Consider the following 15,065-nt stretch of genomic DNA (forward strand, 5'->3'; position numbering starts at 1 on the left):
GATTTTTAAGATTTAAGTTGGAAATTCTAAGTTAATGTTGACAAATTTAATTTTATAGTTGGAATTTTAAAGAAGACAAAAATCCACGAGGTTGCACTAAGACACTTGGAACTGTGTTTTTATTTGTGTTGCGTTATATATATATATATTGTATGGGGGAGGGGGTGTGTGGTAAAATACTCTTTAGTATGTTTGCCTTAACCTCTTCCTCCCCCCCCCCCCCCCAACACACACTTTTGTCATTTTGTAAATTTTGAATTTACCGGATGGATGTGATTACAAAAATGCAATATGACAACCATGTTGTAAATTCTGTATATACACTTTACACTCACCCAGTAAATTCTTTATTTTCACCCACCCAGTAAATTCTGTATTTACACCTTGCCAGTAAATTCTGTATTTACATCTTGCCGGTAAATTCTGTATTTACACCTTCCAAGTAAATTCTGTATTTACACCTACTCTGTAAATTCTGTATTTACACTCACCTAGTGAATTTTGTATTTACACCCACCCAGTAAATTCTGTATTTACACCTTCCAAGTAAATTATGTATTTACACCCACCCAGTAAATTCTGTATTTACACCTTCCAAGTAAGTTATGTATGTACACCCACCCAGTAAATTCTGTATTTACACCTTCCAAGTAAGTTATGTATGTACACCCACCCAGTAAATTCTGTATTTACTTCCACCCAGTAAACTCATTTTAATCAACCTTTACTAATGCGTGCCAATAAATGAGATCAATGTATTTAAAGCAGTGTAAAGCTCAACTTGTAATAGAAAATTCATTTGAAAGTTGTTCATTTAAACTTACATTAAATCATTAAATAATACAAAAGAAGAATTTCAAACAAAATTGTTTTATATTGCATTCCTAATGATAGTGTATTAAATGAGACCCTTGTGAACAGTAGGTGAATTTCGCATTTCTAAATTATTATTTCGTTCCAATTATTCATGTCCGTACAGTCCCCTTTATTGGTAAATAGATAAACATACTGTAAATGCTATTTAAATTTTTTATATCCAGTATATGTAAATAACATCAGTAGATTACGAACCCTCTCTTACATTTACAGAAAACTCTCTTCACGACATGGGCATGTTTTAATTCATTTCAGACTCAGACATCAAAATAGAGAGTGACTAAAACTTATTTTGACTCAGATATCAGACTCAGATTTAGACATTATAGAATCAGATATCAGACTCAGATTCAGACATAATAGACTCAGATATCAGACTCAGATTCAGACATTATGGACTCAAATATCAGATTCAGACATTATAGACTCAGATATCGGACTCAAATTCAGACATTATAGACTCAGAATTCAGATTTAGACATTATAGACTCAGATTCAGACATGATACTCAGATATCAGATTCAGGCATTATAGACTCAGATATCAGTCTGAGATTCAGACATTATAGAATCAGATATCAGACTCAGATATCAGTCTTTGATAAGTTCCGTCCTTATTTCCATGTTTTTGTTTTTAAACTTTGTTTGTTTTCACCGCTGAGCAATTATTTAACATGTACATAAGAGGCCTTTGAAGCAACTTGTGTTAAATTTGATGGTTGCTTAATGAGAAATGTGAATAGTTTGTTTGTCCTCTTAGTTAATTAGATGGTTTATCAAGAAAAAAATAAACAACCCCACCTCCCCCCCCCCCAAAAAAAAAGTGGGGGGGGGGATGGGGCAACTCCTTCAGATTTGCGAATTTAGAATTTAAATTGTTTGCCTCGTACCCCTGGCCCCCAGCCCCCCTCATGTCTGTCTAAGACGTGGTTTGAGTCATGAAATGTCCATTTTGACAACAATATCCAACTCGGTTTGACCAAACCGAGTTGGACAAGAGGACAAACAAACTAATCACATTTCTCATTAAGCAACCATCAAATTTAACACAAGTTGGTTCCAGAGCCTCTTATGTACATGTTAAATAATTGATCAGCGGTGAAAACAAACAAAGTTTAAAAACAAAAACATGGAAATAAGGACGGAACTTATCAAAGACTGATATCTGAGTCTGATATCTGATTCTATAATGTCTGAATCTCAGACTGATATCTGAGTCTATAATGCCTGAATCTGATATCTGAGTTTATTATGTCTGAATCTGAGTCTGCTTTTGAAGTTTAAAAGTTTTCACATCATGAAAACAATAATGGTTATGCTGACGGTAGTTTGAAGCACTGCCAGCTTATTATTTTAAATCGAATTCGCTTAAGGATTTTTTACGAATTCGTTATACACAAATAGGGAATTACCGCTATAACGGAGTTTTTTCTGTCCTTTGAAATTCGTTATGAACGAGTTTTGCAAAAATACTTGCCATAGTAGTAGATCAAAAACAAATTCCTGGAAAAAGTTGTTTAAAATTTAGAAACGTGTCGTCTAACATTAAGAAATTTCTTGTTAAGAATGAAACAAGTTGATAAACATCTAATAAATTAAAAGGACAAACACACTAGTCACACTTATCACTAAGCAACCATCAAATTTAACACAAGTTGGTTCCAGAGCTTCTTATGTGCGTGTTGAATAATTGCTCAGCGGTGAAAACAAACAAAGTATAAAAACAACAACATTGAAATAAGGACGGAACTTATCAAAACTGATATCTGAGTGTATAATGTCTGAATCTGAGTCTGATATCTGAGTGTATAATGTCTGAATCTGATATCTGAGTGTATAATGTCTGAATTTGAGTCCGATATCTGAGTCTATAATGTCTGAGTCTGATATCTGAGTGTATAATGTCTGAATCTGATATCTGACTGTATAATGTCTGAATTTGAGTCCGATATCTGAGTGTATAATGTCTGAGTCTGATATCTGAGTGTATAATGTCTGAATCTGATATCTGAGTGTATAATGTCTGAATTTGAGTCCGATATCTGAGTCTATAATGTCTTAATCTGATATCTGAGTCTATAATGTCTGAATCTGATATCTGAGTCTATAATGTCTGACTCTGAGTCTAATATCTAAGTCAAAATATGCTTTAGTCACTCTCCATTCTGATATCTGAATTAAACATGCTCATGAGTTTTCTATAAATGCAAGAGAGGGTTCGTTATATACTGATGATTTATATATACTGGATATGCAAAATAAAAAAAGCATTTACAGTGTGTTTATCTATTTACCAATAAAGGGGACTGTACGGACATGAATAATTGGAACGAAATAATAATTTAGAAATGCGAAATTCACCTACTGTTCACAAGGGTCTCATTTAATACACTATCATTAGGAATGCAATATAAGACGATTTTGCTTTTGTATTACCTAATGAGTTAAGGAAAGTGTAAATGAAAATCTTTCAAAGGATTTGAGCTTTTTATATAAAGTTTTAAACAAACCAATCAGCGACCAGCGTCACTCCCAAAACGAGGAGGGAGACCCCCCCCCCTTTTCAATCAACATACATTTGACCAGCATCTTTACAAATCAATCGATGACAATCACTTGTTAACTCATAAACATGACGGAAGTTCCAGGCATCGCCTCGCTGACCGCGCGACAACAATAGACCCCGTGAGAGTGAGCGCGCGGGATTTTCCCCCGACTCTCAGTAACTGCAGCTGAGTCAAACGTTAGCTGACGTACGCAAGCTTTCTCCCGCGCGATCCAAGTAATACTCGATAGATAGTATTCTACGGCTAGAGGCATGGGCAAATGATTGTCGCACGGCGAAATGATCAACTGGCGTCCCAATGTACTGTTATTCTTTGTCGTGTTTTGGGATTTATTAATTCTTGTTTCAAGTGAGACAGACCACCATTGCTTAGACTATTGTAATTCCAAACAGGTAAGGAGACGTAATTGAAGATTCTATACACATGTATCAATATGTTAAGGAACGTACAATGTTTTCACCCTTTTTCACCCTACGCACCATTTTAACTTTTTCCCAAACAAATAACATTGTTTGAAATGCAAATGAGCTTTTTATCTCCATTTAAGTCTGATTGCTGCATTCCCTGTAATTGGCATTGTTATGTAGCTCATCTGTTTCCAGTTGACCTTAAACAGCTTCAGGCTTGCTCAATCTAATTTGTTATTTCTCTGCCAGTTTCTAAGATTCTTGCATGCAAAAGCGTATCGGAATTGTTTCATCTGACGGTCCATTAGTGCACAATTTGAAATTCGATACGTTTCTTTAGCTAAAACTGCCATTTAATTTTTTTATTCAAAGACATTTACTTTCAAGATCATTTTTTCTGTGATGCATGGCCATCGTTTGCTCTCGTGATGTTGTCCAATCACTAGTAACGAGTTAACAGATTCGTTAAAGAATTCGGATAAGGGCTTAATTACGGTGGACCTCGGCGTCTCCACAGCTAATCCCACACTGGATCTTTATATAATATGTCCTACCAAATAATGACTTCGGCATCAGCAGGGGAAGCTCTTCGTGAGTTTTTTTGGGGGAAAAAAAAGACATGGCTTTTCGGCAATGCGTCGTAAATCTCATGTCGGTCTGATGTTGGGGGATTGTGTCCATATCGAAGGGGGATTCCTTTCCCACAGACAGCTGTGTAGGGCACCTCGTAGCATCAAACTATTTTATAATCAGCAATTAATTATCTTATCTTCTTCCAAACTAGTACAGAAATTTCAGGATAAGAGAGGAAAAGGCTATGTGCGAAAGTTTGTAAAAAATTTAGAATTGTTTTTTAACTTGAAGAGTATGAATATTTCGTTTAAAAAAAAAGAGAGAAACGGAGAAATACAATCACCCCCCAAAAAATGGCCCCCCGTCGTACTCTGGGTCTCAGACGACTTTCTCACGGTTTTATAAAATGTCATGTACACACAGCTCCTGATGGCAGGCATATGTTGAGGCTGGGGGAAGCCCGGCTACAACTTGTTTCTTTTTAATAGACGTCGTAAAGAAAAAGAAAACCGGTGTTGGTTTCACATGTCGGAGCGCCGGGGAGGGAAACGTGTCACAGACATTTCACAGGCCCCGGGAAAAGTCTCTTTCGTTCTTTCTTTTTTCTCCCTTTCTGTTTTAAAATATAATCTCTCTCTCTCTCTCTCTTTCTCTCTCTCTCTCTCTCTCTCTCTCTCTCTCTCTCTCTCTCTCTCTCTCTCTCTCTCTCTCTCTCTCTCTCTCTCTCTCTCTCTCTCTTTTACAGAATATGCATGGCTAATAATGTTAGTTTATCAATAGTTTATCCTGATTAAGTGGCTTCGGAAAATGTATGGAGAAAAAATGGGAAAAAGAAAATTGAACGAAAGAAAGATTCAAGTCTTAGTCTATCAGTATAAAATTGGATATCAAATTGTTATTGAAAGTTGAAATCGTTAAAAAAATGGTTGATGCTATATCACGCCCACAAACAAAAGAATTAACGATTTTAAAATGACAAATATTGTTTACGACCAGCCAAGCCCACTAAACAGGAAAAAAAGGAGCGAAATCGTGTGACATGCATTGGGGACAGAAATTAGCAGTATAATTCAACAGAAAGACGGGAAAATTCGACGGTTGAGCCAGTCTAATTAAATACCGAAATTCAATTTATCTTAAACGCAAACAAATGTGTAGTCCGCTATGAAATAAACGGCTTACATTAAAATCCGATTTATTTCCCGAGTTCACATATGCTACACTTTCGTATTTTATACAATGTAAAGAATTAGATAATAAATGGTAAAAAAATTGAAATAGAATGTAAGAAACTTTTAGTTAGAGTAAGTTTACTGTTTCGCCATGTGGTTACTGCCAAACTGCGCTTCATTCAATATTATAAATACGTCCATTGCGCTTATTTTCAACCGATACTTTCTTTTTTATTTCTGTGTATGGTGGTTTTTACATGTAACATACAGATGTGTCAGAGTCGGACTTTATCTGATTTCTTGTGTTGATTGCTACGTCCGCTGCACCTCTCTCTCTCTCTCTCTCTCTCTCTCTCTCTCTCATTTACGTTTTTTGTCTAGTACAAAAAACAAACACACGATAAAGAAAATTATGTTATTTAAAAATGTGTTATGGGTCTGGAATTTCTATGTTTTATATAAATTGTAGTAACATTAACAGGCCTGATTTTCTTTGTCATAATATATATAATATTAATAGCGATATTTTTTTCATTGTTTGGGTATAGATAAACTATAGCCCTGCTCCTTGATTGTGCTTTTTGAATAAATAAGACTATATTGGACAACATTTAGAGAAAGATGGGCAAATGAAGAAATATTTTAATATAATATTAAGAATAAGTCCAGAAATCATTGTAAAGACAACGTACATGTACTTCTTTCACGTTCTTAAGATGTTGTATATTTTTAAAAAGAGATTCCCAGAAACATTGTTTTAAACGCATGTTAGAAATTCGTCATTCAAATTGGGCTTGGACAATGGACATGCAAGTACTTGGTCCTGGTGTGTGCCTCTCTACCCCGGGGGTTTGTGGGCCAGCATTACCCCCGCGGCTTACATACATGTATATACTCCATACATCATTGTGGTCATTGCTTTAAAAAAAACTATTGACGAAAGTCATCCATCCATTCTTCATCTTATGTTTATAATCAAACCATCATTCAGACTACAAAAATAAGAAATTTGAGAAGAATTTATTTTTTTCGTTTTTTCAGATAAATTCGGGACAGGATGTAATAGATTTGTATTGTAACCATGAGTGCAAAGTAGAACAGGTGGGTGACAGATCTATGACATGTATCTTGATGATGCATGTCTGGCAGAATATGCATTATATATATATATATCGTGAACACAGTGATGTAAGCTCTCTCACAAGCTCACCCTCGCCCTGTCATCGTTTACTATGTAAATGCAAAGTTTTAAAAAAGGCCGATATTGTTTTGGTTTGACTTTGATTTACAGAACAGGTAAGTAGAGATGTTGGCGGTGAATGGGCGTGGTCAGATTTAGACAATATGTATCTCCTTTGAAAGAAGATCTTTGTATGAAGATGTGGGGAAATATTCAAATTTTAAAGCAAAAATACATGGAATTTCTGTTTGCAAAACAATTTATGCATTTAAATTTTGAATAAAAGATCTGATGACACTGGTGTTTAATTTGTTGAGCAACCAGCTTCCTTGAATACTGTTTAGGTAACAACAGAGAAACAGGGCCATTGAATTTACATGTAGCAGAACACACTGTTGAAGTATCCTCATTCAATAGAGAAACAGGGCCATTATTTACATGTTGCAGAACACTACTTCTTCAGAAGACTGTTGTTTACAAAAAAATAGATAATTGTACATGACAAGATTGTCATGTAAAAATTTAAATTCCTAAAAATCTGTTTTTTTTTTAAAGAATAATACTAAATTGTAAACAATTTGTCCATATACACTCTATTAGTAAATCTTGGAACTGGTTTTACATTTCTTCTCTAAATTGACATTTGGGCACAGTAAAAATAACTTTTGCTTTGTTGAATTGTTCATTTAGTCTTCTCTCGTTAAAGATAAAAAGTTAATTAATTCCATGTACAACTTTCTTTGCCACTGAAACTTTATAAGGTATGGTACACAAATTATATCTATGGTTTTCATTCAATAATATTATTAATAATATTAATTGGTACAAAACATGTAAAATAGGCAGTCTTATTTAATTAGACCTCTGGGGACTTAATGAGTGCTAATGAGACAGAGAAAGGACTTAGTTGGGGGAAATGGCAAATTTTACACTATTTTAAATTTCAATTACAAAAAAGGTAATATTACCTATATTAATACATGTACATATAAATATTAAATTTGGAGCTAATTTGAAGCTAATAATTTTAGGATTTCCTTTTACTAATTGCTCATGATTAGAAACTTTTTAGTTGGATCTTATTGGTTATTTGTTGACAGCCAAGTTGCTTGGATAAACATTTTGATTGCATAAACAACAAACCAACAGATTAAACACTGGGTTGTTTATCTTCATACTGATGCTGTGGAGATGATACATGAATTACTGTCGATTTAGTAAGAAACAATTCCAAGTGCAATTAATACCTACAGTCCGACTGAGGTTGCTTAATCCGAAAAATGTGCATACTTGCTTTTGATAATTTGAAAAGAGAGAGAGAGAGAGAGAGAGAGAGAGAGAGAGAGAGAGAGAGAGAGAGAGAGAGAGAGAGAGAGAGAGAGATCATTCAGATTGGAATTAACCTTATCCACAGTACACAGATGCCTGATACAGTGTCAGGGGATTAACTCTGTATAAACAGAGGAATTTAACAGATAAGGATCTAGTGTATTACTTAATTGATTGTGGTGGGTGATGAGTTAGCTTGTAGTAAATAGGGATTCAAGTTTAAGGTTGATCCTATATTACATATGTATTAATAGTATTTATAAGCTTATAATAGGCATGATCAGGTCCTTATGTTTCATATCTCCGGAATCAAGTTCTATATCATGTTAACTGCTTTGATTATGTTTTCTATGCAAAAGGGTCTGAAGGATCAGACTTGGGTTTTGATGGAATTAGATTTTGTTCCTTCAGCAATTGGGATCAGACTTAAGTTTGCAGCCAGGGCTTTTGGTTGTCAAGTTTTATTTGTAGAATGGGTCCTTTGATTAGGAAACTGGGATTTTAGGGGATCTCAGCTAGGTTTAAGAAAAATGAGGATTTTGGTAGATTTGGAACCTTGGGATCAGGTCTCTGTGAGCATCACCAAAATTCCCAAAAGTCACTCAACTCAATTCTCAACGCAAATCCTATCAAAAAAGTGCATAAATTTGTGGGCAATCCTTGGACTTGGGGCTGGAAATTGACTATAGGAAACTTGATATTGGGGGGGGGGGGCTGACTTTTTTGGGAACTGGCATTTTTGGTTTTGGGGATCAGCATGTTGAGATATTTGGATGGGCATGTTAAATTTCTTGGATGAGTGGAGTGATTTCTGTTATAAGCGGACATTGTCTGGATCTAATCTTTATGGATTTACCTTGGTAATGGCCACATTAAGTCAGTTCTTGAAAAAAGTCATTTAAAGCCTTTCAGGGGCCCTGATCCTTATAGATTGACCAATGATATGTGATAAGTTAGGTTTTACTGGGATGATGGAAGGATTAAAGAGCACAAATATTACCACTGCAGCCAGAACAGTCACTGTGCTATTACATGGTTCAAGGAAAAGTTTGATCAAGGAATAGGGTTTATGAGTGTAGCGCTATTAATTGTCTGTAGCTTAACAAAGAATAACATGGAGTGGCCGGTGTAATTGTTCTGTATAGGGGCCTTCATGTTGTAAAGCTGTAAATGAGGACACTCGATCTGTTGCCTCTTCACAGTCTGGGCAAAGGTAATTGGATAATAGATGGGAAACTAAGTAAATAAGTGGTGAATTACTCGCACTGACAAATGTGTGGGGAGACCGTTGACAAATTCCAGATTCCTGGGAGATTAGCTGCTCTGGGGCCCTGCCTGAACTGATATCTCCCACAAAGTTTTGAGTGTGATGGTCAAGTCTGGGCGTAGGATTATTGTAGCTGTGATCAGGGGGCCAATTGTCTCCCTTTTTATCGGTCAGCCAATTCAATTAACCAACATCACGGATGAACAGTTTTATATTTAATTGAGGGGAAATAAAAGATATAACACACCAATGATCTTAAGTTCCTTATTATTATAGCTCTCAGAGAGAGAGAGAGAGAGAGAGAGAGAGAGAGAGAGAGAGAGAGAGAGAGAGAGGCAGGCCAACAGAATTAAATAAAGTTTTTTTTGCCTTGTTTAGAATTCAGATTATGTTAGGTCCACTTGTCTTGAGTTTGTAGAACATCTTAGTGAGAAGTTCTCTCAGATCTTGCTCCTTCTGTAAGTATACAGGAAGTGGTTATTTACATTCGGTGGCTGTAGTAACAACAAACATACACTGCTTTTGGGATTGTCACCAGTTTCTCATGACCTGAGTCTTTGTGTTCTCCTCCTCCAATCAGAGATCGGTGCTGCTGATACCAGGAGATTTCCCACCATTCCACTGTGTGTGTAATACTGATGATATCAAAGAGATAAATCACCACTACATCCCATGCCTTGTTTTGACAACAACACAAGATGAAGGAGAAAGAGCCCCCCAGCAGATCAGGGGACAGCTTTGTTTGTTTAGCTGTGGCCCCTTCTTGTTTTTGGTCAGTGAGATGAGAAGATAAGGGGTCGTAACTCATGCTGGGATAATTCCTCTCATGAGAGTTAGAATTTGTCTGGGAGAAAATTGGTAATAGAAAATGTAGTAATGTTCTGAGAAATATACAAAGCCTATTCTCACAGTATTAAAGCTATATACACCTGGTGTATGGTTACTGAGGGAGACATTAACAGCAATCTGTAGGGGCTGGGACATAAAATTGTCATAATGGGACAACTGTATGCATGTACTGAGGAAGAGTGTCAGTCAAAAGAAATTGACCAATCAAATACTTGAATTGAAGTGAAATTGCGGGCTATCTAACTCAAGAGAAATTAACAAAATAGGAAGTGAAAATAATTCATTTTTCAATAAGTCTGTCAGAGATATGGCATGAAGTCATGTAATTACTGCAAAATTAACAAAAAACAGAAATTCGATTGCTCCATTTGAAGCCAACTTTGCTGGTTTGATTGACAGGTCAGATCTTGCTAAGAAGCATTAGGATTAGGTTCTGGAGGGAGGTAATTGTTGTGAATATGCAGCCATCTGAATAATTTACAACAAAATGCAGATGTCATTTTAGACAATTAAAGGGGAACATTCATATTTAAAATCACGGAGCGAGGGGTCTAAATGGAGAAGTGCTTTAGTGAGGATAATGATTGTGTATTGCTGATCACAGGCCACTGATCCGGAAGGATTTGTCCTGTGGTCCCCAGCCTAACCATTGCATGACTTGGATACAAGTTGCACACAGCAAAGCAGAGCCCTCCAGAGAGCCCAACAGTTATTTATGTCTGCATGAGCAGGACGATCTGCTATGTCTAATGAAGACAGCCAAGAGAATCAGAAATACAGCTGTGACGTCTTATTTGTGTGTCTGTCAACAGTATAACATAATACATCTAAAGATACAAATTAAACAATGTAATGATAAGGGATGCAATGATTTATTAAATTCTCTATTTTTCAAATAAAATTTGTTTATATTTCTTTTTGTAATTTTTTTTTTACAAAAACTGTGCCTAAAGAGTTTGTTTTTATTTTTTTCTGATGCAGAATCTTTTTGACCTTATCACTATGTTTAAAATAATGTGTGATTTAAAAAAAAAAATCCTCAAAATAATTTAAAATGAAATATAGCAAAATTTGATGGCCATTACTGCAATTTAGAATAAAAATTGATACAATATAATGAAGCATGTACAATTACAATGTTTATAAGAATAATGTAGTGGTCTGTAGAGGTGGTAGATCTTGACAATATACGAGTTCTCTGTGTGTTCTTGCAGTGTCAGTGGGGATGTGAGAATTACCAGGTGGGGCCTGACTCCACCTGTCAACACACCTGTAGCCAGGGCTGGACCGCACAGGTAAGACCAAAGCCACTCAAATACAAATTACCAAGAACAAATTCTAGCAGTGTAACTAGAGTCTTTGATTTCCTTTGTTAATTAAACCATCAAACTGTGTTCTTAGCATATTGAAGTAAGAATATTAAACTGGTTCTTTATGTATTTTAGGGGAACATCACCAATAAAGCTAGGAGTGTACAACAGGAAGAGGTAGGTACAACACGTCTCCATGGTAACTCTGTGACTGACATAATTAGTTTAATTCTGCAACTGTCAAATACCAGGACCCTCACAACAGAAAGTGTATGGAAATACTGTGATGGTCAAGGTCACACTGCAGACGTCAGAGGTCAGAGGTCAGGCATGTTTGGTTGTCATTGGCCATACAGAACCTTACTTCCTAAATCACAGAACATTTCGGATAAGGGAATCAAGTTTTAAACATAAATAACCCAATCTATTGGACATCCTTATATGTACATGTATAAGGATGTCCAATCTATTGGACATCCTTATACATGTACATATAATTCCTCTGTTTCCATTATGTGATACTTTGTTTAAAGCAAATGGAAAAAGATATCCACTGCAGTAAAAATGAAATGATAAAATAAACTAACATTTCATAGAAGACAAATGTCAGATTCGAAACTATAGCACTGAGTCTATAAGAAAAGGTGGTGCTAGCAACAGGAGATAGGTTGATGATGAAGGGGTGCTAACAGACAGAAGACAGAGATCTTATTTAAGGTACCTCACTACACCCTACGCTTATACTTTTTAAGACACTATGTCACAAGGTGGCGATTTAAATGTTTTGTTAAACTGTTTATATCATTCAATTTGGTTGTATATCGTCGTAGCTCAGTGGTTAAAGTATTGGGCATCTGAACCGCTGATCATGAGTTCGAATCTGCCTGGAGCTTTTGTTCATGTGACTGTAATCAAATTTTTGAAAATGTAATTTTTCATCGAAAATTGCATATTTTTTGGCCTTAAATACTTAAATACCTCTTATTTTAATATGATATCTATCATAATCAAGTAATTTTCTGCTGTTTTGAGAAAATATTTCATGGTGTAGTGAGCCACCTTAAGGACTCTGACCCTACCTCTGAATTCACTCACACAAAACTGGCCTGGAATCCCTCTCCTGAAACAGCTACAGTCGCCATGCAATAACTCTCGTACTGCCTCTGGTTAAAATCTTGATATGCTATTCATTGAGAGGAGTCTTAAGGGTTTGGTAAAACTTGCATATTAAACAGAGATCTGAGGATTTATATTTATATTTATTATGAATTCTTGATAATATATATCAGAAAGACTTAATCTTAAAAATCTTGACAAGCAAAAAAAAAGAAAAAACCTTAATTCCCCAAATCATGAAAATCCTAATGGGTGGGTGGGGGGGGGGGGGGGGGGGGGGGCGGGAATTGAATGTTATACTGTTCTTTTTATCTGACAATTAATGCAGCTTTTTATGGATACATTATCAGTATTTTCTGTGACTGTAATATATTCTATTGTGCTACCAACAATAAAGGGGGGGGGGGGGCCGTCATCCATGCATCACCTGTACACATCCAGTATAAGAAAATTAATTGTAATCTAATCTGAAACCTTGATTTACTGGTCAGAGAAACCTTACAGTCTGTTGGGAAATAATCTTTGGTAAGACTCCTCACAGAAGGTGAGAGCAATTAATGAGCAGATTTGACAGAGAAAGCTTTGGTTCCTGCAAGTTTGTTCAAATTACATGTATCTGGGAGAGAGAAGTGTAAGATTGTGAACGTAATGCGTTATTTCTGTTGATCTGGGAGAAGCAGAGGGAGTAGTGACTTTGTAGAGGGTGTGTTTAAGCCTCGTTACTCTGGCTTTGATGTCTCCTCTCTAGGTCTTTGTGAGCAAGATTTCTATTGGGTGGATCACATTTAGCAGAACCAAAGACAGGAAGTATGTTAATGTGTGTAATGGAGAAAACCAACTTGGTGAAATGTACTGAATTCCTGGCATGGAATTCTACTACTATCTGCACTATGTCTTGCGTTTCTGGCAATGACTGGGAGCATTTAGTGGGAAAAGCTTCTCAGACAGATGAAGACTGACAGTAATGGAGAACTCAGAAGAAAATTGAGGGAGATTTTTAGGGAAATGTCATGTCGTTATGTCATTCAGTGCACGGAGACAAGTTTATGTAGCAGGGGGAGGTTGTATGCTCCACTCATGTAACACCCCTCTCACCCCCAAAATCTCATATCAATTTGCATTTGATCTTTGAATAATATGTATTTTGGAGCACAGTTTGTTTCTTGGTCGTGTGATACCCTAGCTGTCTGAGTTACAGGGACATGGTAGCTATTCATGCAGTAGCAATTTCCAGCGCTTTGACAAGAATAATACAGTAATGCTAATATTGAGTGCACAATATGCGCAGAGTGTCTAAAAAAACACAAACTGAATCTTTAGAGCCGGCCTGCTGTTGGAATCGTTATCCGTTATTGATAATCGGTTAAACTATACATGTCTGTGTGATATATTCCCAATCAGTTGTTCTGCTTATAACAACTAAATAACTGAACATTGGCCATGTATTTGATTGGTGATTTGCTATCTGATATATAGATACATCTGATATATCATTCCATTAATTATAAAACTCAGGGGAGACCTGTGAGTCTGAATAAATTAATGTATATGTAGATTTCATCTTCAGTATTAACCACTCATCAGAGATTATTGAAATAATATTAACAAATAAAATGCTTTTTTGGTGATTCCTATGGGATATGAAGGTCATTGGCAACATTGCAGAAAAAATACATAGCCCATGTTAGCATGTTATATTGAAATTTACTCCGCTATAAACGTCAATTCATTATAAATTCATTATAAGCGTGTTTTACTGTATCTGTCTGAGAGAGGTCTGTAATCAAAGGAGTTGTAATGTGCAAGTGGACAACAGCCAATGATGGAGAGAAGGATGAATGTGATGAGTGACAGAGCTGGCTATTAACAGAAGCCGTGATGGTAGCCTTAGCTGATTGATTTCTGATTGAAACCTCAGCACGACCTGCTTCCGGGGATTGTCCGTCAACAGCCTCAGGTGTTTACTCTGATTGGTCATTTCTCACCCTACCAAAGAAAATCAAACGGCAATTCACGCTAGTCATGTATCTTGGTGCATTCATATCAAGGAGAGTTTCTGGGGACCCATGTGGTTAATTTCACAGAATGGCAGTACATAAATACTAGATTTATTAGCTGTAGATTTTGTGAGTTGATTGGCAGATCACATCAGAGTTGGAATGAAACTCTATAAAAACAATATTTAATTAGAGTAACAGTGAATAATTAATTAAATAGGTACACTGTGCAGTAAAACACATTTATAGCAAAAATCCTTAGTATAAAGTATCAGGCTTATAGTAAGTCAGTGTTATTTTCCACAAAGTCTTAAAATCTATTTCAAAAATATTGGATCATCCGACAATATTTATATAAGGAATCAAAATCCCCAGCACATTGCTATTGCATGTATACTGCATATGTAATTCTGAAAACTACAA

General features: G+C 35.9%; 1 protein-coding gene across 8 annotated transcripts in view; it reads left to right on the forward strand.

Moving 5' to 3' along the window:
- The first annotated feature begins 3,617 nt into the window (after positions 1-3,617).
- The window catches only part of LOC128183747 (proto-oncogene tyrosine-protein kinase ROS-like), a 64,514-nt gene continuing 53,066 nt past the window's right edge, over positions 3,618-15,065 (forward strand). For 7 of the 8 annotated variants that reach the window (XM_052852892.1, XM_052852896.1, XM_052852893.1 and 4 more), the window contains exons 1-4: positions 3,618-3,834; positions 6,636-6,695; positions 11,434-11,514; positions 11,665-11,706. In XM_052852892.1, coding sequence (XP_052708852.1) covers positions 3,721-3,834; positions 6,636-6,695; positions 11,434-11,514; positions 11,665-11,706 — 297 coding nt within the window. In that variant the 5' untranslated portion in view covers positions 3,618-3,720. The remainder of the gene's footprint in view (positions 3,835-6,635; positions 6,696-11,433; positions 11,515-11,664; positions 11,707-15,065) is intronic. The other variant, XM_052852895.1, reaches the window with a different exon arrangement.

Source organism: Crassostrea angulata, chromosome 5, assembly GCF_025612915.1.
Source record: "Crassostrea angulata isolate pt1a10 chromosome 5, ASM2561291v2, whole genome shotgun sequence".
NCBI lineage: Eukaryota > Metazoa > Mollusca > Bivalvia > Ostreida > Ostreidae > Magallana > Magallana angulata.